The sequence below is a fragment of the Oncorhynchus clarkii genome, chromosome 23 (assembly GCF_045791955.1).
Source record: "Oncorhynchus clarkii lewisi isolate Uvic-CL-2024 chromosome 23, UVic_Ocla_1.0, whole genome shotgun sequence".
In the NCBI taxonomy this organism is placed as follows: Eukaryota; Metazoa; Chordata; class Actinopteri; order Salmoniformes; family Salmonidae; genus Oncorhynchus; species Oncorhynchus clarkii.
The window spans coordinates 13,417,126-13,442,473 of NC_092169.1; the positions used below are offsets into that span (position 1 = coordinate 13,417,126).

General features: G+C 41.2%; 1 protein-coding gene across 1 annotated transcript in view; it reads right to left on the bottom strand.

Moving 5' to 3' along the window:
• LOC139381115 (cGMP-dependent protein kinase 1-like) overlaps positions 1 to 18,959 on the bottom strand; it is a 148,057-nt gene extending 129,098 nt beyond the window's left edge. The window contains exon 1 of the mRNA XM_071124404.1: positions 18,318 to 18,959. Within this exon, the coding sequence (XP_070980505.1) occupies positions 18,318 to 18,727 (410 nt within the window). The 5' untranslated portion in view covers positions 18,728 to 18,959. The remainder of the gene's footprint in view (positions 1 to 18,317) is intronic.
• Positions 18,960 to 25,348: the final 6,389 nt, after the last annotated feature.

A 25,348-nucleotide genomic window follows, 5' to 3' on the forward strand; every position in this document is an offset into this window, starting at 1 on the left:
AATTGAGAAATAAATCTAGCAGCACGAGAAAGCTGGGATCCTCTTTTAATTAGTGGCCATTCAAAATGTTCTTTTCACACGAAATTGCACAATGAATGGGCTTATAAGAACACGTTTCACCAGGCTCTGTAGGCTATGGGCTCTCTAACCCTGTTCCAGAGTTATTAGGCCATTGATAAGGTTGTGATACAAACCTTATCAATGGGCTAGGCTACATGATGCATGTGACTCTGATTTTAAAAAGTAGGGGGGAAATTATGCGCTGTTTCTTAGACTACTGGGCATCATTCACAAGTGATAATACTCTTCCCCATCAGACTATTCTCAATCTTGTCTTTACATGTACTAAATAATATACACTACCGTTCAAAAGTTTGGGGTCACTTAGAAATGTCTTTGTTTTTTAAAGAAAAACACATTTGTTGTCTATTAAAATAACATACAATTGACCAGAAATACAGTGTAGACATTGTTAATGTTGTAAATTACTATTGTAGCTGGAAACATTTGATTTTGAATGGAATATCTACATAGGCGTACAGAGGCCTATAATCAGCAACCATCACTCCTGTGTTCCAATGGCATGTTTTGTTAGCTAATTCAAGTTTGTAATTTTAAAAGGCTAATTGATCGTTAGAAAACTCTTTTGCAATTATGTTAGCACAGCTGAAAACTGTTGTTCTGATTAAAGAAGCAATAAAACTGTCCTTCTTTAGACTAGATCTGAGTATCTGAAGCATCAGCATTTTGTGGGTTCCATTACAGGCTCAAAATGGCCAAAAACAAAGAACTTTCTTCTGAAACTCAGTCTATTCAAGAAAGGAAGGCTATTCTATGAAATAAATTGCCAAGAAACTGAAGATCTCGTACAAAGCTGTGTACTACTCCCTTCACAGAACAGAGCAAACTGGCTCTAACCAGAATAGAAAGAGGAGTGGGTGCACAACTCAGCAAGAGGACAAGTACATTCGAGTGTCTAGTTTGAGAAACAGACGCTTCACAAGTCCTCAACTGGTAGCTTCATTAAATAGTACCAGCAAAACACCAGTCTCACCGTCAACAGTGAAGAGGTGACTCCGGAATGCTGGCCTTCTTGGCAGTTCCTCTGTCCAGTGTCTGTGTGCTTTTACCGATCTTAATCTTTTCTATTTATTGGCCAGTCTGAGATATGGCATTTTCTTTGCAACTCTGCCTAGAAGGCCAGCATCCCGGAGTCGCCTCTTCACTGTTGATGTTGAGACTGGTGTTTTGCGGGTACTACAGTATTTAATGAAGCTGCCAGTTGAGGACTTGTTAGGCGTTTCTTTTTACAGAAATGTCTGAAGAGTCCGAATGATTTGAGCTACAAACCATATTAAAAGATTTCTACGAAAAGCTGAAAATCTCACAAACACACATGTAATGTTTGGCTCTATGACTCTCACAAGCTACACAACAGTTGTTAGAAGGTTAGGGGTTATTCTACATAGAAGATGATATGTAATTTCAAGACATAGTCTCTATACAGTGCATTCGGAAACTATTCAGACCCCTAGACTTTTTTCACATTTTGTTACATTACAGCCTTCTAAAATCAATTAAATAAATAGAAATCCTCAGCAATCTACACACAATGATGACAAAACGAAAAAAGGATTTTAGAAATGTTTGCAAATGTATTGAAAATTACAAGCAGAAATACCTTTTTTACATAAGTATTCAGACCCTTTACTATGAGACTCGAAATTGAGTGCAGGTGCATCCTGTTTCCTTTGATCATCCTTGAAATGTTTCTACAAGTTAATTGGAGTCCACCTGTGGTAAATTCAATTCATTTGACATGCTTGGAAAGGCACACACCTGTTTATATAAGGTCCTACAGTTGACAGTGAATGTTAGAGCAAAAACCAAGCCATGAGGTTGAAGGAATTGTCCATAGAGCTCCGAAACAGGATTGTGTCGAGGCACAGATCTGGGGAATGGTACCAAAAACATCCTGCAGCAAGTCCCCAAAAACACAGTGGCCTCCATCATTCTTAAATGGAAGAAGTTTGGAACCATCAAGACTCTTCCTAGAGCTGGCCGCTCGTCCAAACTGAGAAATCAGGGGAGAAGGGTCTTGGACAGGGATTTGACCAAGAACCCGATGGTCACTCTGACAGAGATCTAGAATTCCTCTGTGGAGATGGGAGAACCATCTCTGCAGCACTCCACCAATCAGGCCTTTATGGAAGAGTGGCCAGACGGAAGCCACTCCTCAGTAAAAGGCACATGACAGCCTGCATGGAGTTTGCCCAAAGGCACCTAAAGACTCTCAGACCATGAGAAACAAGATTCTCTGGTCTGATGAAACCAAGATTGAACTCCTTGGCCTGAATGCCAAGTGTCACGCCTGGAGGAAACCTGGCCCTATCCCTACGGTGAAGCATGGTGGTGACAGCATCATGCTGTGGGGATGTTTTTCAGTGTCAGGGACTGGGAGACTACTCAGGATCGAGGCAAAGATGAACGGAGAAAAGTACAGCGAGATCCTTAACGTAACCTGATCCAGAGCGCTCAGGACCTCAGATTGGGGCAAAGGTTCACCTTCCAACATTACAATGACCCAAAGCACACAGCCAAGACAACACAGGAGTGGCTTCGGGACAAGTCTCTGAATGTCCTTGAGTGGCCCAGCCAGAGCCTGGATTTGAACCCGATCTAACATCTCTGGATAGACCCCATCCAACCTGACAGAGTTTGAGAGGATCTGCAGAGAAGAATGGGAAAAACTCCCCAAAAACAGGTGTGCCAAGCTTGTAGCGTAATACCCAAGAAGACTCAAGGCTGTAATCGCTGCCAAAGGTGTTTCAACAAAGCAGTAAAGGGTCTGATTTCTCATTTAAATGTAATATTTCAGTTTCTGCTTTGTCATTATGGGGTATTGTGTGCAAATTGATGAGGGGGAAAAAATGATTCAATCAATTTTAGAATAAGGCGTTATCCTAACAAAATGTGGAAAAAGTCAAGGGGTCTGAATACTTTCCGAAGGCACTCTATTACTGTAATAAGATCACATAGTTGCTGTCACAAACTTCAAACTCCACACAGTTGATCCTGTAATCGCTGCCAAAGGTGCTTCAACAAAGTACTGAGTAAAGTTAGGGTTTTTTTGCAAAAAATTGTAAAACCATCCCTAGAAAAATCTGTTATTCTGCCCCTGAACAAGGCAGTTAACCCACTGATCCTAGGCCGTCATTAAAAAATAAGAATTTGTTCTTAACTCCACACAGTTTTCACTGACTAGTTGGATATTAATTTCAACAACAATTTATGTACTTACAGCACTCTACTGATAATCTCAGTGCGTCCTTGCTGGGATGATACAAATCTACTGCCGGAGAATATCAACACCAAACACATTGGTTCACCGTTCCACGGGAGCAGACAGTACACAGCGTACCATAATGTTCTGAATAATGGCCAAGTCTATCTCGCTCCCTATTCTACTGAACCGCTTAGGCGTAACAAACACAAGTCCAACATTTATCGGAAACGGTTAAACTACCTGTTCACTACCCTCCTGCTCTCCGGGGATGTGCAACTCAATCCTGGGCCCAACATCACCGATCCAGCGATACGCACCGGAGTGGAAAGCGGTGGATGGCCTTGTCCACTGATCGTCGCCGCTGTGGAAGAGGGTGAGTGCTATGGTACCATGGTTTCTCTCAACTCACCCGGCTCCAGGATAGATTTTGACTCTTCAAACATACCCAAGTCACTATAAATGATCCCTGACTCTGCTTCTGGTACGCAAGCTGTTTTAATTAGTTCCCCGCATCCAGTGCAGGCGGGAGGGATTGTTAATTGCGCTACCGAACTGCCCCTGGTCAAAACAAAACAAAACGGCCTAAACCCAGCTTTCAGAAAACACCAAAAAATGTAACTTTTTTCAATGTGTCAATCACTCTCGAGTCATCTGGGACCCACGAGCTAAGCCCAAGGGACTACTAGGGGGGCACTTGAACATTCGTAGTGTCATTTCAAAAAGTGACAAATTCAACATCTACTCACAGACTCCAACCTTGACTTCCTCTGCCTCTCAGAGACACGGCTCCATAAAAACTCTCCATATGCTGCTTTGACTGTGATTGGCTAAAATGTTTTCAGAAGAGACAGGATTGAAGGAAGAGGAGGGGGTGTGATGATTTACATTAAAGCACATATCCGATGTAAACAAATTGAGTGGTCATGTGATAATGAACTAGAATGTATTGGCCTGAACGTTACACGTTCTCCCCAAATGTCTTTTACCCTTATTGGAATGTATAGGCCACCTTCCACCAAAAGTGTGTTTTTTGATCAGTTTAATAACATGCTTAGGGAATGTGACTTTGGGAAAGAGGTAATCTTAATTGTAGATTTTAACATTAATTATGAAGACAAGTTTTGTAGGAAAATCCTCAAACGGATCACTAATACCTTTGACCTTACACAGCTAGTTAAAGGGCCAACCAGGGTGACTTGTTGCTCTAAAACACAGATTGATTTGGTGTTCAGTAATTAACCCGAGAGAGTGACTAAATCATTCAATAAGGTTACTGAGCTATTTGATCATAATCTGACACTTATAGCCAGAAAGCTGTCTAAGAGCAGGTTTAACATCTCTACTGTTAGAAAGCCAGATCAACTAAGAATACCTAAGAGTGAATTAAGCTATTTTGAAAACGCAATTAAGAGAATTAACTGGAATGATCTCTTGTCCTATACAAATGTGGAAGCTGATAGTCAAGTTTTTCTATCCACAATCCAGACTACAATAAATGGTTTCCTAAAGAAAATCAAATCCAAACCTGGCCAAAAGAGCACTCTTCCTTGGCTAAATGGAGAAATCTGGAAATTGATGAAAGAACGAGATTATGCTCTAAAAATAGCCCTAAGATCCAAATTAGAGCATGACAGACATAGGTTTACCATGTTGAGAAATAAGGTGATGAAAGAAATCAGACAGGCCAAGACAAACTTTTTTATTAGCATAATTGGTGAAGCAAAGGGAAATTCTAAACTGATCTGGGAGAATCTAAAAAAGTTAACAGGGAAAGACCATAGTAACACTACAAAAAGACTAGAAATAATGGTGAATAACAATCTAACACAGGATGCAGTCGAAATAGCAATAGCCTTCAATTCCTACTTTATTGACTCTGTCAGGGTACTGACACAGAACCCCTCCACTGGTTTCTTGGGCTCAGTGCTAGTAAATGATGCTCAACCTGTCTTCATCATAAGGGAGGTTTCTGAGTCAAAGGTGAACAAGGTGATTAGCTCACTAAAGAACTCTAAAGCCAAAGATGTGTTTGGGCTGGACTCTACCTTTCTTAAAAACTACAGAGAGTCACTCATTGGCCCCATTACTAAGGTCACCATCACATCTATTGGTCTCGGGGTGTTTCCAAGGGTATGGAAGTCGGCCATAATAAAGGCCATCTTTAAATCAGGCGACCCTGCTGACGTGAGTAACTACGGGCCCATTAGTATACTACCTGTGGTGTCAAAGGTTGTTGAAAAGTGTGTAGCAGAACAACTTGCCCACCTCAACAACAGCCCCCTTCACATTACACTCCATGCAGTTTGGCTTCAGAGCGAAACGCTCCACAGAAACGGCCAACTGCTTTCTTCTGAAAAATGTGAAGTCCAAGATGGACAAAGGGGGCGCTGTTGGGGCTGTGTTTCTGGACCTAAGAAAGGCTTTTGATACTGTTAACCATGAGATTCTCATCGCAAAATTGTCCAAGTTCAACTTTTCCCCTGATGCCTTGAGATGGATGAAATCATACCTTGAAGGCAGAACTCAGTTTGTCAGAGTGAGCAATGAGCTGTCGCCCACTCTTAGCTATGATGTGGGCGTGCCCCAAGGGTCAATACTGGGGCCCCTCCTGTTCAGCCTGTACATTAATGATCTGCCTTCTGTCTGTACTGGGTCTAAAGTTCAAATGTATGCAGATGATACAGTCATATATGTGCATGGAAAGAGCAAACAACAAGCTGCACAAGAACTCTGTAATGGTCCAGATTACAAAGTGGCTCAGTGACTCATGTTTCCATCTCAATGTGAAAAAAAAACAGTTTGCATGTTCTTCACAAAGAGGGCAACAGATGCTACTGAGCCAGATGTCTATGTGTCAGGGGAGAAGCTCCAGGTGGTATCTGATTTTAAGTACCTTGGCATCATACTTGATTCCAAACTCTCTTTTAAAAAGCATGTGAAAAGAGTAATTCAAATAACTAAATTCAACCTAGCTAATTTCCGATTTATACGAAATTGTTTGACTACAGAGGTAGCAAAACTGTACTTCAAATCTATGATACTCCCCCACTTAACATACTGCTTGACTAGTTGGGCCCAAGCTTGCTGTACAACATTAAGACCTATTCAGTCTGTCTACAAACAGGCTCTCAAAGTGCTTGATAGGAAGCCCAATAGCCATCATCACTGTTACATCTTCAGAAAGCATGAGCTCCTGAGTTGGGAAAATCTTGTGCAATACACCGATGCATGTCTTGTATTCAAGATCCTAAATGGCCTGGCTCCCCCTCCACTCAGTATTTTTGTTAAACAGAAAACCCAAACATATGGCAGCAGATCCACAAGGTATGCCATGAGAGGTGACTGTATAGTTCTCTTAAGGAAAAGCACCTTTAGTAAATCCGTTTTCTCTGTGAGAGCTTCCCATGTCTGGAATACACTGCCATCAGACACACATAACTGCACCACATATCACACTTTCACAAAATGCTTGAAGACATGGCTAAAGGTCAATCAGATTTGTGAACATGGTCCCTAGCTGTGTGTTGCCGCTTTCCATGTCTTTTGTCTGTAACTTGTGAGGTGTGGAAACACTTTGTTGCTTTTATGAATTTTGTCTTGCTGCTTTTTGTTCTATGTTGCTCTGTCTGTATGCTACGTCTTGCTTGTCCTATGCTGCTCTGTCTGTATGCTATGTCTTGCTTGTCCTATGTTGCTATTGTCTATATTGTAATTGTTTTTAATAACCTGCCCAGGGGCTGCGGTTGAAAATTAGCCGGCTGGCTAAAACCGGCACTTTTACTGAAACATTGATTAATGTGCACTGTCCCTGTAAAAATAATATAAACTCAAACTCAATGTAAATACATGCAGATAAATTAAAGTCAGATCAATGAAATACAGGTCTTGGGACTGGTAGGGTTAAGGTGCATGTAGGATAATCCCATTTATATTACTCTTTATGATTTTGATAGTCTATGTTTATATATCAGTGTTAGTCAACGTTTTGTTATTATCCATGGTTACGGTTCACCCTCTGCACCTGTAAATACAGTGCCTTCAGAGAGTATTCACACCCCTTGACATTATGTTGTGTTACAGCCTGTTGTGTTTGGGCTCCTGAATGGCACAGCAGACTAAGGCACTGCATCTCAGTGCTAGAGGCGTCACTACAGACCCTGGTTTGATTCTAGGCTGTATCACAACCGGCCGTGATTGGGATTCCCATAAAGCGGCGCACAATTGGCCCAGCGTCATCCGGGTTAGGGTTTGGCCGGGGTAGGCTGTCATTGTAAATAATAATTTGTTCTTAACTTACTTGACTAGTTAAATAAAGGTTTAATAAAAATATATATTTTTTTAAACAGCATGTAAGATGGATTCAATTGAGATTTTGTGGGGCACTGGCCAACACACAATACCCTACAACTGGAATTCTGTTTTTAGAATTTTTTACAAATTAATTACAAATGAAATGCTGAAATGTCTTGAGTCAAAAAGTATTCAACCCCTTTGTTATGGCAAGCCTAAATAGGTTCAGGAGTAAAAGTGTGCTTAACATGTCACATACTAATAAGTTGCATGGACTCAGTCTGCAATAATAGTTTAACATGATTACAAGTAGCTGTATCGCCCCTCAGTTGAGCACCTATTGGGAATGGGAAAGGGGATACCTAGTCTGTTGCTCAACTGAATGCATTTAACCAAATGTGTCTTCCGGATTTAACCCAACCCCTCTGAAACAGGTAGGTGCGGGGGACTGCCTTAATTGACATCCATGTCATCGGTGCACGGGGAGCGGTTTTACCTGCCGTGTTCAAGGGTAGATTGGTAGATGGGTAAAAATAAAGCAGACAGTGAATATCTCTTTGAGCATGGTTAAGTTATTAATTACACTTTGGAAGGTGTATCAATACTTCCAGTCACTACAAAGATTAAAAAGGAAACTGCTAAGGGATTTCACAATGAGGCTAATGGTGACTTTAAAATAGTTACAGAGTTTAATGGATGTGATAGGAGAAAACTTAGGATGGATCAACTACATTGTAGTTACTCCACATACTAACCTAATTGACAGGCTGAATAGAAGGAAGCCTGTACAGAATAAAAATATTCCAAAACATGCATCCTGTTTGCAACAAGGCACTGAAGTAATACCTCAAAAAATGTGGCAAAGCAATGAAGGTTTTGTCTTGAATAAAAAGTTTTTTGGGGGGAAAATCAAATACAGCACATTAGAGTACTACTCTCCATATTTTCAAGCAGGGTGGTGGCTGCATCATGTTATGGGTATAATTGTAGTCGTTAAGGACTGGGGAGTTTTTCAGGATAAAAAAAAACGCAATGGAGCTAAGCACAGCCAAAATCCTGGCGAAAAACCTGGTTCAGTCTGCCTTCTACCAGACACTGGGAGATTAATTCACCTTTCAGCGGGACAATAACCAAAAACACAAGGCCAAATCTACACTGGAGTTGCTTACCAAGAAGACAGTGAATGTTCCTGAGTGGCCAAGTTACAGTTTTGACTTAAATCTGCTTATAAATACTGTATATTACAAGGCCTGAAAATGGTTGTCTAGCAATGATCAACAAACAATTCAACCTAGCTTAAAGAATTTTGAAAAGAAAAATGGCAAATATTGCACAAATCCAGGTGTGGAAAGCTCTTAGAGACTTAACCGGAAAGACTCACAGCTGTAATCGCTGCCAAAGGTTATTCTGACATGAATTGATTCAGGGGATTGAATACTTATTTAATCAAAATATATTTGTGTTTTGTTTATCATTCATTTTTTACAAATGTTTTAATTTTTATAGAGTATTGTGTGTAGATCGTTGACAAAAAATGACAAATAAATCATTTTTGAATCCCACTTTGTAACACAACAAAATGTTGAAAAGTCAAGAGGTGTGAATACTTTCTGAATGCACTATAAATACCACAATATTGCACCTGATTCCGTCTGATGCCTGATGATTCGCACCCCATGACAAGACTTTTCCACTATCTTACAGAGATGCATCTCAATAACTTCCATAGACAGAGACAGACAAAATATATCTTATTCCCTAGTGCACTACTTTTGACCAGAACATAGAATTCGATTAGACAAAATTGGGTGTAATTAGTGCTGTATACAAATATTTTCTGTGTCTGTTTTGTATTGAAATCATTTCACAAGGAAGCAGACAGTCATTTAGCGCTTTATCACCCGACTGTAAAAGAGGCTAATCACATGTAACAATGACTCGTGTCTTCAAAGAGAAGCTTCTATGTCATTAAGGATAAAAAAGGGACAGGAAATGCTTTCTACCCCTCAACAGATGCTGGGAATAGAACTCACAAAAGGGAGACGGTTTGAAGTGTGTCCCAAGCTTCTAAAGTCCCCATCCAGTAATCTCTGGCAACACACCACTCTGGCAACACCCCACTCTTCCTTTTGACGAGCGACCACACACGGCCACACAAACATAATATAATAATAATATACAGTATGTAACTTAGCAGACACTTTTTTTCCAAAGCGACTTACAGTCATGCGTGTATACATTTTACTTACAGGTCTACAATATTTAGTTTGTGCCAAAACATATGGCCTGCCTATCCTTTGTTCATATTATGAAGGTATAAAAGGAACACACTTTAAAAACAACATTATCTTTCAATCTATCCTTTAATCCTAACCATGAGAGAGTAAAGAGAAGCACAGCAGGGAGCGGTAATGTTATAGTACTTCCCTGTTTCCCAAGAGCAATATTTGCATACCTCCAGAAGCTTCTCTCCTTAACCCCTGACCCTTTGACAGATTTACACACAGGAAAGGAGTGAGGGTCCCTGGCCTCGCGTACTACACTACAGACCCCAAAGTGGAGGAGCCTGCAGTCCTGTGACATTTCTCTGTTTTATGTCCTCTAGATTCTCGCCAGTCACCCCATTACACAACAACCCTCTATCCTCTCCTCCGCCTCTCCTTCTCTTTCTCTGTGCTGGAAGGGAAGATAAACACACTCAGTCAGGTTTGGGGACCGAATACGGTCCGTCTTCCTTAAAAGGAGAAAATATGCTCTTTTAGAGGAATAAGGAAGAGAGAGGCTGAGCGAGTGAAAGTAGAGATAGAGATGTAGGCTCTTAATTGGAGCCAGTTTGCTTCAGCAGGAAAATAATCCTGCAGCAACAGGGAATGTGAATTATTGTCTGGATTATAATTAATGGACGTATTTGTAGGGGTTGATACATTTTTGGACAAAATCATGTCTGATATGTTAAAGTGTTATCACAGATTTAGAAGCTATTTTAAATCTCAAATACACTGCAAGTTCTACATTTTCTGCATTGCAGCACTTTGATATATCAGCTGATGTAAGAAGGGCTATATAAATACATTTGATTTGATATAAATAAATACATTATTTGATAGGCCAATACAAAAACTGAATCAACAGTACTACTGGCAAGAACAGTGTGCTGGTTTGTCTGTTTCTTTTCAGATATCTAAACCCAAACTGACAAACAAGTTGGTCAAACAGAGAAGAGGCATCGATCTCCACGCCATTGAGTAAACATCACAGTCCTCTGTTCTAATCGATAAAGGAGCAGCTCTATTGACACTCATTCCTCTGTACCCAAAATAGTTGTCAATGACCTCAGCATTCACAACCATATATTATATGTCTGCATTGTCCTCCATAAAGGGAGCCACTCGCCAGGTCATTCTCAAACATGCCTCTCTTCATTGCGCTCTTGCTAGCAGGGAAAAGAGGTAAAACATCTCACTCGTGTTCTTACAGAACCAGGGTAACGTTAGTAACCCAAAATTATTTTTCTAATACTCATTTTGTGTCACTTATGGGATATGGCCAACTCCTGTAACACAGACATGCTCTCTGAAGCCAGAGCAGTTCCAACAGCATCATCCCTCAGAGGCTCAAACACGAAGGACAGTATGCGTCAATGAAGGTGCAGTGACATCCAGTCGGTAAAACCTCATAAAAATACGAGGGGTGGCCCAACATTCCACCTCGCAAATCTCTTGTAAAAAGAACAGTGCCCATACCTATGGTGGAATGAGCCCTCAGGCCCTCCGGGGACTGTAAACACTTGCTATTATAAGCCAATATAATAGCCTGCACTATCCAATGGGATAGCCGTTGACGAGAGAGGGGCCCACCCTTGCAAAGGGATGGCCAAGATACAAAGAGTTGGTCACTCTTGTGACATGCTCTCGTTCTATGCAAGTAGATATGCAAAGCACGTACAGGACATAAATGGTGGAGAAGCCATTCTTCCATAGAAGTAAATGGCGGCACAAGCTCTAAGGCTAGACAATTGTAATTACAGCTGACCTTAGGCATAAAGGCAGGGCAAACCGTAGGCACAATGGTGGACTGACAGTGTGTGCAGCTCACTCACACCCCTTGCAGATGTAAGGGCAATCAGCAAAGCCGTCTTGAAGGGGAGATATTTGAACTCTACGCTTTCCAGTGGCTCAAAAGTTTGCTGAGAAATTACACTACATGACCAAAAGTATGTGGACACATGCACGTCAAACATCTTATTCCAAAATCATGGGCATTAATATGGAGTTAGTGCCCCCTTTGCTGCAATAACAGCCTCCACTCTTCTGGGAAAGCTTTCCGCTAGATGTTGGACAATGCTGTGGGGGCTTGCTTCGATTCAGCCACAAGAGCATTAGTGAGCTTGGGCACTGTTGTTGGGCGATTAGGCCTGGCTTGCAGGCCTACCTTGTTTGATGGGGTTGAGGTCAAGGCTCTGTGCAGGCCATTGATGTTCTTCCACACAGATTTTAACAAACCATTTCTGTATGGACCTCGCTTTGTGTATGGGAGCATTGTCGTGCTGAAACAGGAAAGGGCCTTCCACAAACTGTTGCCATAAAGTTGGAAGCACAGACTTGACTAGAATGTCATTGTATGCTGTAGCGTTAAGATTTCCCTTCACTTGAACAAAGGGGCTTAGCTGTTTCTACTGCTCCAGAGTACAATGGCGGTGAGCTTTACACCACTCCAGCTGACACTTTGCACATTAAACGTATGTGCGGCTGCTCGGCCATGGAAACCCATTCAAGTTCCTGACGAACAGTTATTGTGCTGACGTTGCTTCCAGGGGCAGTTTGGAACTCGGTAGTGAGTGTTGCAATGGAGGACAGACAATTTTTATGTGCTTCAGCACTTGGCGGTCCCATTCTGTGAGCTTGTGTGGCCTACCACTTCGCGGCTGAGCTGTTGTTTCTCCTACACATTTCCACTTCACAATAACAGCATTTACAGTTGACCATGGCAGCTCTAGCAGGGCATACGTTTGGAAAACTGACATGTTGGAAAGGTGACATCCTATGACGGTGCCACGTTGAAAGTCATTGAGCTCTTCAGTAAGGCCATTCTACTGCTAATGTTTGTCTATGAAGATTGCATGGCTGTGTGCTCGATTTTATACACCTGTCAGCAACGAGTGTGGGTGAAATTGCAAAATCCCCTCATTTAAAGGGGTGCCCACATACTTTTGTATATAAAGTGTACCTTTGTGCTTGTGGTGGTGATTAGGGCTGTTGCGGTGACAGTATTACCGCCACACCCACAGTCACGAGTAATGAAGGCAGTCAAATTCCACATGACCATTTAGTAACGGTAATTAGGCTTCTCCAAGCTCTGATGCTGCTGCTGGTCATTAGTAGCTTACCAAACTTGCTAACTGCCTGGTACTCAGCACTCTATTGTCCCTCTAATCACTCTGACAGCAATGCAAATGTTTTTTCGAAAATCTAATCAAACACTTCATGAGAGCCCATGAGCTCATGTTGCGAAACATTTCGGTAGGCTATGAAATTGCGGGAGAAAACAGAGTGATGGTAGCTAATAAAAAGAGGAGGATCCCATATGCTTTCTATAAACTAGGCCTACTATATTAGTTCTCAACTTTCCAAATATTAAGCACATTGTTATATTTACAACAGTAGTATAGCCTACCTGGCTGGCATGAAAATAAACCATGGGGAAAAGCGTCCTCCATTCGCTATTTAAGTGCATAAATGACATGTATTTTTTCCCGCTGCCCCTGTTTCGATACAGGTGCATGATAATGGTAATTTCTAAATCAAAACAAATGTCACACATATATTATTTAGTAAATGTATATATATAAGCCTATCACAATATTAGCATATCACTTGTGAATTACAGTTGAAGTTGGAATTTTACATACACTTGGGCTGGAGTCATTAAAACTTGTTTTTCAACCACTCCACAAATTTCTTGTTAACAAACTATTGTTTTGGCAAGTCGGTTAGGACATCTACTTTGTGCATGACACAAGTAATTTTTTCAACAATTGATAACAAACAGATTATTTCACTTATAAGTCACTGCATCACAATTCCAGTGGGTCAGAAGTTTACATACGCTAAGTTGACTGTGCCTTTAAACAACTTGGAAAATTCCAGAAAATTATGTCATGGCTTTAGGAGCTTCTGAAAGGCTAACTGACATAATTTGAGTCAATTGGAGGTGGACCTGTCGATTTATTTCAAGGCCTACCTTCAAACTCAGTGCCTCTTTGCTTGACAACACGGGAAAATCAAAAGAAATCAGCCAAGATCTCAGAAAAATAATTGTAGACCTCCACAAGTCTGGTTCATCCTTGGGAGCAATTTCCAAACGCCTGAAGGTACCACGTTCATATGTACAAACAATAGTACACACCATGGGACCACGCAGCCGCCATACCGCTCAGGAAGGGGACGCGTTCTGTTTCCTAGAGATGAACGTACTTTGGTGCGAAAAGTGCAAATCAATCCCAGAACAACAGCAAAGGATCTTCTGAAGATGCTGGAGGAAACAGGTACAAAGGTATCTTTATCCACAGTAAAACAAGTCCTGTATCAACATAACCTGAAAGGCCACTCAGCAAGGAAGAAACCACTGCTCCAAAACCACCATAAAAAAGCAAGACAGTGGTTTGCAACTGCACATTGGGACAAAGATCATACTTTTTGGAGAAATGTCCTCTGGTCATAATGACCATTGTTATGTTTGGAGGAAAAAGAATACCTTCCCAACCGTGAAGCACGGGGGTGGCAGCATCATGTTGTGGGGGTGCTTTGCTGCAGGAAGGTCTGGCGCACTTCACGCGAGAAGCCCCCACATCCCTCTAGTGGTGTGGGGGCTGTGCTTTTGCAAAGTGGGTGGGGTTATATCCTTCCTGTTTGGCCCTGTCCGGGGGTGTCCTCGGATGGGGCCACAGTGTCTCCTGACCCCTCCTGTCTCAGCCTCCAGTATTTATGCTGCAGTAGTTTATGTGTCGGGGGCTAGGGTCAGTTTGATATATCTGGAGTACTTCTCCTGTCCTATTCGGTGTCCTGTGTGAATTTAAGTGTGCTCTCTCTAATTCTCTCTTTCTCTCTTTCTTTCTCTCTCTCGGAGGACCTGAGCCCTGGGACCATGCCTCAGGACTACCTGACATGATGACTCCTTGCTGTCCCCAGTCCACCTGGCCGTGCTGCTGCTCCAGTTTCAACTGTTCTGCCTTATTATTATTGGACCATGCTGGTCATTTATGAACATTTGAACATCTTGGCCATGTTCTGTTATAATCTCCACCCGGCACAGCCAGAAGAGGACTGGCCACCCCACATAGCCTGGTTCCTCTCTAGGTTTCTTCCTAGGTTTTGGCCTTTCTAGGGAGTTTTACCTAGCCACCGTGCTTCTACACCTGCATTAATTGCTGTTTGGGGTTTTAGGCTGGGTTTCTGTACAGCACTTTGAGATATCAGCTGATGTACGAAGGGCTATATAAATAAATTTGATTTGAATTTGATTTTGATTTGACTTCACAAAATAGATGGTATCAAAGGAAGGAAAATTATGTGGATATATTGAGGCAACTCTCAAGACATCAAGACATCAGTCAGGAAGTTAAAAGCTTGGTCGCAAATGGGTCTTCCAAGTGAACAATGTTCCCAAACATACTTCCAAAGTTGTGGCAAAATGGCTTAAGGACAACAAAGTCAAGGTATTGGAGTGGCCATCACAAAGCCCTGACCTCAATCCTATAGAAAATGTGTGGGCAGAACTGAAAAAGCGTGTGCAAGCAAGGAGGCCTACAAATCTGACTCAGTTACACCAGCTCTGTCAGGAGGAATGAGCCAAAATTCACTCAACTTATTATGGGAAGCTTGTGGAAGGCTACCTGAAACATTTGACCCAAGTTAAACAATTTAAAGGCAATGCTACCAAATAGTAATTGAGTGTATGTAAACTTCTGACCAACTGGGAATGTGATGAAAGAAATAAAAGCTGAAAGAAATAATTCTCTCTACTTTTATTCTGACATTTCACATTCTTGATGTGAACTGACCTAAGACAGGGACATTTTATGATTATTAAATGGCAGGAATTGTGGGAGACTGAGTTTAAATGTATTTGGCTAAGGTGTATGTAAACTTCCAACTTCAACTGTTTTTTATTTTGTGATCTTGTGGAGTAGAAGTAAACATTTTCAAAAATACTAATGAACAGTAAAGTACAGATACCCATAAAAACTACTTAAGATGTACTTCAAAGTATTTTTACTTAAGTACTTTACATCACTGGGAATCTGTCTCTAAACCCATGAGACCACACACAAGTTTGTTGGCAAAAGAGAGAAAGTGAGAGAGAGAAACAGAGAGAGAGGGGGGTGAGTGTTGATTGCATATGTGCATATCAGTGGAGGCTACTCAGAGGATCGAGGGGAGGAACATACTCCTCAGTGAATTTCAGAAGGAAAACAAATGTGTGAAACAAAAAACATGATATTTAAATATAAATATATTCACGTCACCAAATAATTTATTAAAACACACTGTTTTACAATGAAGTTCTACAGTAGCCTCAACAGCACTCTCTGGGGTAGCACCATGGTGTAGCCGGAAGACAGCTCGTTTCCGTCCTCCTCTGGTTACATTGACTTCAATGCAAAACCTAGGAAGCTCATGGTTCTCACCCCTTCCATAGATTTACACACTAATGACAACTTCCAGAAGACGTCCTCCATCCTGTCAGAGATCTTGTAGCATGAACTGACATGTTGTCCACCCAATCAAAGGATCAGAGAATGAATCTAGTACTGAATGCATAAGCTACAGCTAGCTAACACTGCACTGCATAACATGTGGTGAGCAATTGACTCAAAGAGAGAGAAAGACAATAGTATAACAGTTTTGAACAAGTTAATTTCTTCCCAAAAAAAGAAGGGAGAGACAGAGAGATTTTTTTTCCACTTTCACTTTCTTAGCTAGTGAATGCAGCTAGCTAGTTTAGCCTACTCAAACAGAGAGGGATGCTATGTTAGCTAGCTGGCTATGGCTATCCAACACTGGAACTCTTCCAAGTCAAAGTAAGATTTTGATATATTGATTTATTGCCACCGGGGCCCTGTAAAACTACTAGCTGTACACTGTAATGCATGATTGTAGCGGGTTTACTAACGCGTTAGTTCTAGCTATGTTGACTATGACGTTAGCTTCTATGGTGACACTGATGTAGGCTGTGTGTAGCGGTTAGCGGTAATGGTATGAAGGTTTAGCTTGGAAAGTTTGTTTTGCCTGGTCACAGACAGCTGTTGTGTTGTACACTGAAGTCCACAAGTGAAGAGAAAAGGTGAGAGGAGGAAAGCATGTTGATTCGAGAAAGAATTAAACAATGAGCAAAGTGATCATGCGGTTTGTATGAGGCTGCTATGAAAGTGAACTGTGTCTGCAGGTGATCAGGGGTGTATTCATTCAGCCAATTCGGTTGAAAAACGTTTCTTAAACGGAAGCAAATTGAACGAAACAAGGATCAACATTACTGAATTTGTCTAATATAAAATCTTGTTTTCAAATGTTTGGACTAATGATTACCCCCAAGATCAGCTAGATGCACACAAGAGTGTGCTAGGCGGTATTAAATGTGTCACTGTCTGTGACCTTGACTATTCCAAATGTTCTCTCGATCTGTGCACCTACGTTGTAAACTTTAATTCCTAGGCTAGTTTGTAGCAACCTCGTGATGGGTATAGGGAAATATGTTGTATCATGTACCAGCCTAAACCTATCGAATGTATATTGAGCTGGGTGAATGGAATATGAATGGCAGTCATCCAATATACTGCAATAGAAATAAGGCCATGCTCCTAAACAAATTATCATCCTACCTAATCTTAAACGGCACCGACCCCCACTGGTGCATATTGCATGTGTGAAGAGAGCAAGAGGTGTGTTTGTGTCTTTTGAACTGTTTAGGTTAGAAACAAACATTTTTTGCTCTACTAATGGTGCAAGCATGACACTAACGAAGCTGCACTCGACAAATAACACTACAGCGAAGCATTACCATTAGAACAATTATTATTAAAAAATACATTTGTGCTCCAAAAGTTTTACTCCAAGTTGGTCAAACTTTAGAGCCCTGTGTGTGTGTGTGTGTGTGTGTGTGTGTGTGTGTGTGTGTGTGTGTGTGTGTGTGTGTGTGTGTGTGTGTGTGTGTGTGTGTGTGTGTGTGTGTGTGTGTGTCTGTGTGTGTGTGTGTCATCAGAATGTAAACAATTCGTAGAGAGATATCATGGCACCCTTTTATCACAGTTTGGATTAAACAAACACAGGTACATTACACAGAGTCGGGCTTGTATTCATACCCTTTAACACCTCAACAACACTGGTCTCTAGCGTCACTGAGGTGACACATTCACCTCACACTGTCAGTAATAACCCATACTGTTTTTACATAGATGCATATCAATGATGCATACCAAGTGTGATATCACATTCAGAAGAAGCTGAAAAAAAACGCAAAACACATTATATTAGCATACTGACTGATCCTAGATGAAATATCGATAATATGAGTCTGAGATGTCGCACACCTGATGCTCCAAATGCACCATTGAGGAATTACGCACACTAAGAATAATGCACAATGGATAAACACAGCCATGGGCTGTATCACATACCGTCAAAACATGTCATGCAAAAACACAGTAATGCAAAAACAGGCACCCCTGTTGTAACTGTACACCTACTGTGGACTTTTGGGGTAGAAAGGCAGCCTGACATGGCTAAGATCCTGGATGTCGATGGCGGTGGGTTCCGCAGAAATCGCCTGTCTCTTAGTCCGCTGGTGCTCGTGCTGCTCAGTTTGTTTGACGACCTGTTGGGTTGCCGGTTTGATAACGGACCGGTATTTATCCAGCTCGTTCTGTAGTTTTTGTATTAGCTCGTCTTTCTGGTCAAGCTCCAGTTCTAGCTCGTCAATGAGCGCGTCCCGTTGCCGCAGCTCCTCAATCTTCTCCTGCAGCGCGTATTGGAGGTCGCGCAAGGTACCCATGTTCATCCCGACGCCAAGGGGACTTATCAAACCTTTAACCAAAGCTATCCAGTCGATACTGTAGCCTATTCCTTTTCCGTTCTTACCGACAACTTTATCCCGCATCTACAGCTTTAAACATAATATCCTCCCTCCAGTCCTACTTGATTTCCGAACGTCTTGATCTCCGTTGACAACCAGTGCTTGAATATCTACATAAGCAAATACAGTGGATGAGACGACTATCAAAGTGAACCCCCGGGAGCACCGCAGTCTCTAGAAATGTAAAGTTGTCTTTCTCTCTCTGGCTGAAAGTGTCAGTGGTGAAGCAGGCCGGTCCTCCTGGAGTGCGTCAGGCTACGACCCTGAGAGGGCGCGAGGGAGAAGGGCGGCTACAGGAATCCGAGGTACGATGCCGTCAATCCTGTGAGAAGAAAACACAGGTCAACTGGACTAGGCACCCCAGGCACTGCTGACAATAGAAATTACAAAAGTTGAGTTTAGCTAAGGTTGCGTTGGCTTTAAAACACACGGAGATATTTTGAAATTGGTGTAATGAGCCACTGCATACGGCCATGTAGCATACGTGTCTGTGTCTGTGTGTGTGTTTGTGTTGATAAGATCAAAGCTATGTGCCACAGCATTTTCTAATGGCATAATTCAGATCATAATGCTGCAACTAAATTAAATGGAAAGAGAGCTTGTGAAGCGATTTCTGCTTTTGTACGTTCACAAATCCATATTCAATCTCTACTTGTATGCACTACCATGTATGTGCAACTGATAGATGCACACACACACTACATGTTCATGATTTTATGTACAGTACCAATCAAAAGTTTGGAAACACCTACTCATTCAGGGGCTTTTCTTTATTTTTACTATTTTCTACATTGTAGAATTATAGTGAAAACATCAACACTATGAAATAACACATAAGGAATCATGAAGTAACCAAAATAGTGTTTAACAAATCAAAATATATTTTATATTTGAGATTCTTCAAAGTAGCTACCCTTTGCCTTGATAACAGCTTTGCACACTCTTGGCATTCTCTAAACCAGTTTCATGAGGTAGTCACCTGGAGTGCATTTCAATTAACAGGTGTGCCTTGTTAAAAGTTAATTTGTGGAATTTTGGGAATTTTCTTCTTCATTAATGCATTTGAGCCAATCAGTTGTGTTGTTACATTTAGGGTTGGTATACAGAAGATAGCCCTATTTGGTCCAGATTATGGCAAGAACAGCTCAAATAAACAAAGAGAAACGACAGTCCATCATTACTTTAAGACATGAAGGTCAGTCAATTCGGAAAATTTAAAGAACTTTGAAAGTTTCTTCAAGTGCAGTCGCAAAAACCATCAAGCGCTATGATGAAACTGGCTCTCATGAGGACCGTCACAGAAAAGGAAGACCCAGAGTACCTCTGCTACAAGTTTTATGGCACACTACACACCTATTGTTGTATTGCTGTCACCTACTGTACGGGTCTTCTTCTTTGCTATCACTGCAATCCACAAACAAATGCTATAGGTGCATGCCGCCACCTACTGTTTTGGCTGTATATCAGCCCACATAATTAACAAAATAAAGCTAAACAAAACAAAACTCAATGTATTCATTTATTCAGATTAAACTGGTCAGACAATGCGGGTGCTACGCCACAGGATAGTTTTGCTAGCACAGAAGGGAATATGTTCCGGGATTCATCCAATGGCATTGAGGAGTATACAACCTCAGTCACGGCTTCATCAATAAGTGCATGGACGACGTCATCCCCACAGTGACCGTATGTGCATTTCCCAAACAGAAGCCATGGATTACAGGCAACATCTGCACCGAGCTAAAGGCTAAAGCTGCCGCTTTCAAGGAGTGGGACACTAATCCCGACGCTTATTAGAAACCCTGCTATGCCCTCAGACGAACCATCAAACAGGCAAAGTGTCTATTAAGCACTAAGATTGAATCCTACTACACTGGCTCTGATGCTCGACGGATGTGGCAGGGCTTGAAAGATATTACGGACAACAAAGGGAAACCCAGCTGCGAGCTGCCCAGTGACAGGAGCCACCAGATGAGCTACAGTGCCTTGCAAAAGTATTCATCCCCCTTGGCGTTTTTACAGGTAACGAGTGGAGGACAGAGGAGCCTCTTAAAGAAGAAGGTACAGGTCTGTGAGAGCCAGAAATCTTGCTTGTTTGTAGGTGACCAAATACTTATTTTCCACCATAATTTGCAAATAAATTCATTAAAAATCCTACAATGTGATTTTCTGGATTTTTTTCTTCTCATTTTGTCTGTCATAGTTGAAGTGTACCTATGATGAAAATTACACGCCTCTCTCATCTTTTTAAGTGGGAGAACTTGCACAATTGGTGGCTGACTAAATACTTGTTTGCCCCACTGTATAACTAAGGAATCAAGGCGCAATTTAGATGTTGGCCACTAGATGGCAATAGTGTATGTGCAAACTTTTAGACTGAGTCAATGAACCATTGCATTTCTGTTCAAAATGTTGTTTCAAGACTGTCCAAATGTGCCTAATTGGTTTATTGATACATTTTCAAGTTTTTAACTGTGCACTCTCCCCAAATAATAGCATGGTATTATTTCACTGTAATAGCTACTTTAAATTGGACAGTGTAGATACATTAACAAGAATTTAAGCTTTCTGCCCATATCAGAAATGTCTATGTCCTAGAAAATTTTCATCCTTGAAAACATACAGGCCTCTCTCATCTTTTTAAGTGGGAGAACTTGCACAATTGGTGGCTGACTAAATACTTTTTTGCCCCACTGTATGTATTACAATTATACACTTCAACGGTGTTTACCACTCCTGTTCCTGGGACATCAATGATTATGTAACCGGTGTGAAATGGATAGCAGGGTGTGCGCTAATAGCATTTCAATCGGTGACGTCACTCGCTCTGAGACCTTGAAGTAGTTGTTCCCCTTGCTCTGCAAGGGCCGCGGCTTTTGTGGAATAATGGGTAACGATTCTTCGTGGGTGTCAGTTGTTGTGTGCAGAGGGTCCCTGGTTCAAGCCCAGTTAGGGACGGAAGCTATACTGTTACAATTACACATTGTAACTATACAATAGACTAGAAACATGACTGATTTGTAATTCATATAAGCATAAAAAATAAAAATAAATACATCGATGCATATATAACTGCCTTCCTCTGCATTAATCTGAGGACACAGGACAGTTTTCAATAAGATAGTTAATTTCAACCAGTGGAGAATGTGAAATGCTTTATTGAAAGATGTTCATTATCCAGGTGTTAATACATGCATTATAATAATTGTAATATTATATAAATACAAGTTCAATCTGTACTTCAATGCACATATGGTGTGCATTATAAAACAAGTAAGAAAGACGGTGGGTAGAGGTGTAGAAGACAGAAAGGAGAAGAGGTAAGAACAGATGCAGACAGCATATGATTCATGAATTACAGTGCAACCCTAATATTCTCTCAGTTCATCACAATTGCGGTGTCTCCTAACCAGCATTGGGCCGCCAGTTGCCCCGAAGGTTATCTTAAGAGTGGGTGAGGTGACGATGATGGGACAGGCTTCCTCTCTCACATCAAAACATACCTGCACACGAGAGACAGATGGATAGAGAGAGAGAGAGCATGGAAGAGGGAAAGGAACGAGATGGGAACAAGAATTTGTTGCAAGTTGGGGAGGGGGGCTAATAGCTGAGCAAAAGAATAGTCTAATAGCCGAGATAGGAGGGGTGGTTTTCACTCCTATCACAGACCAGATTTGCCCTAACGACCAAGGGGTAGCTTGCTACTCAATGTAATAAAGTAATGACTTTTCAAATAAGTTACCTTACACATTATGTTGGCTGACTTGTTTGCTACGCTGTCCTTACAAACCACATGCTGGTACATACTGCTGTAATGATATGCTATGTTAGCTAGCTACCTAATGTTATACATCAAACTTGCCAGTATATTAACTAAGCTGAAACACTAGCGCGAGCCCATAGCAAGTGAATGGAATCGAACGTTCGCAGAGCCTGTTTTGACTGGAGTGATGCTTAGAATTCCATTTAGTGTAAATGGCACCAAACAATGTAGCCCTTTTTATTTTACCACTACAATCTGTTTGTCGGACGAAACTGGAAGGAAAAAAAACGTATGTATAAAGTAAACATCCGTACCTCAATGGTGTCAACTGTGCTTATGTCTGCAAAATGAGAAAGTAGGGAAAAAATAAAAACTTCTGACTATTTCTGGTCTAGCGATCGATGACAAACGAGTTTGATGCTCAGACTTATATTACAAAGAGGAGATTCTCCTGATTAAAATAAATATATATATATATATACACACACACACACACACACACACACACAGAGTGAGATATTTGGCAAAATAGAACGGCATGCCTCTCCATAGAAAAACAATGGGGGTAGCTCAGCGTCAAAAAGGCAAAGTATTTTTGGGTTAGCATTTGATGACAACCGAGCTAGCTGCCCAGGCTTACATAATTAGAAAGAGGAGATTCTCATTCTTAAAATGGTTTGAAAAAAATCTAATTATACACATTGCGAGATTTTTAGAGAAATAGATAGACATGCCTATATTTCCCCCATAGGAAACAATGGGAAGACCACAGAGTTCCAATAAAAAAATTGGGTTGTTCACATTTTAACTATAAAACAATGTGAGCACGTCTCATTGCCAACAATAGCAAAGCAGGCATTGTGACGTTTAACAATAAACTGGGAATAGAGTTTTCGGAAGGCGAGTTGGTGCCACGGTGCTCAATAGAACTAATAGGACCTGGCATGATGAAAAATGCACTAAAATAAGGCCTGTTTTTTTGTGATTCCTTCCTGGGAAATATGGTCATTATGAAACTAGGCTCCACGGCGGATGCAATGAACTTGTTTTAATCAGAAAATAATGTTGTTAAAAATGTAATGTGTCCAGCCTACTATCTAGACTGATTTCAGTGCACTCGTGTGTACCAGAGCCCAGAATAATTAATTTAGCGCTCAACACCCGTTGTATATTGCCGGTGTCAGTAAACTTAGGGAAAAAAAGCATAATTAAATTGTTTCCAGCAGCACATTTACATTCACCAACGCTCTGGTTAACACGAAAACTGCCTTACCAGCTCAGCTAGGGGGAGTAAAATGGTCAGAGTGATCTCATTTGTGTCTGGAAGTAGCTAGCAAGCTAGCCAACGTTAGCTTGGGTGCTTGCCTGCCGGTGTAAGGCCAGAACACAAAAAAAAAACATCCTCGGCCCGAACGTCCAGTGTGCACTCCAAGGGCGAAATGGTCTGAATTTACAAACTGCCAATCCTCTGAATTTATGAGCATCACATTGTACAGCGCCAGATTTTCTGTACCATCCTAACAGAAACCCAGAGGGTTTTGCATGGAATATTAAAACCATAATATTAATCAAATTAATTAAGCAAGTGTAACGACTCTCTTCTTCTGACGAGGAGTAAGAGATGTTGGACCAATGTGCAGCATGGTAAGTGTCCATTTTAATATATAAAACTGAACACTACAAAATTACAAAATAACAACGTGAATGAACAAACGAACGAAAATCGAAACAGTCCCGTGTGGTACAGACACAGGAAACAATCACCCACAACTCAAAAGTGAAACCAGGCTACCTAAGTATGGTTCTCAATCAGGGACAACGATTGACAGCTGCCTCTGATTGAGAACCATACCAGGCCAAACACAGAAATCCCAATACATAGAAAAAGGAACATAGACAACCCACCCAATTCACGCCCTGACCATACTAAAACAAAGACATAACAAAAGAACTAAAGTCAGAACGTGACAGCAAGTAATGTTACCAGTCAAAAGTTTGGACACACATACTCATTCCAAGATTTTTCTTTAGTTTGACTATTTTCTACATTGTAGAATAATGGTGAAGACATCACAACTATGAAATAACACCATCTCCCGCGTGCCCTGTATTCTGTAGTACAGACATGGCCTGCTCTCCCTTATGTAAGGAATTAGGCACTTTCCCATGTTTACTACAGTATGTATTGTAGACTGCACAGTAGCCAAATAAACAAATAAACACATTTCTTTAATAAAATAATAATAAAAAATACTCTTTCAAAATGCAGATGTTGATTTAGTAATTCTCACGAACCTGTCAGTGTGGTGCCAGGACAACAACCTCTCCCTCAATGTGAGCAAGACAAAAGAGCCGGTCGTGGACCATAGGAAAAGAAAGACCGAACAAGCCCCCATTACCATTGACAGGACTGAAGTGGAGCGGGTCAAGTTTCAAGTTCCTTGGTGTCCACATCCCCAACTAACTATCTTGGTCCAAACACACCAAGACAATTGTGAAGAGGGCACGACAACATGTTATTTCATAGTGTTGATGTCTTCACTATTATTCTACAATGTAGAAAATAGTAAAAATAAAGAAAAACCCTTGAATGAGTAGGTGTGTCCAACCTTTTGACTGGTACTGTATGTAAATTGTAAAGTATTTTGTCTGTATATCCCTGACCCTTGGCACTTCATGCTCCTTTACCCTAACCGGGCACTCCGAGGAATTGGGAATGTGGTTGCCATCACAATTACAACATCGTACACCCTCAGATTCCTCAACAACATTCCTTCGGCACACACTTGATATATTAGTTTGTCGATCCTTAACGCCTTTTCCATCTGCTCTTTCGACACACAAGAAATCAAAACAAAACCACTTCTGGTCACTCTGACCGT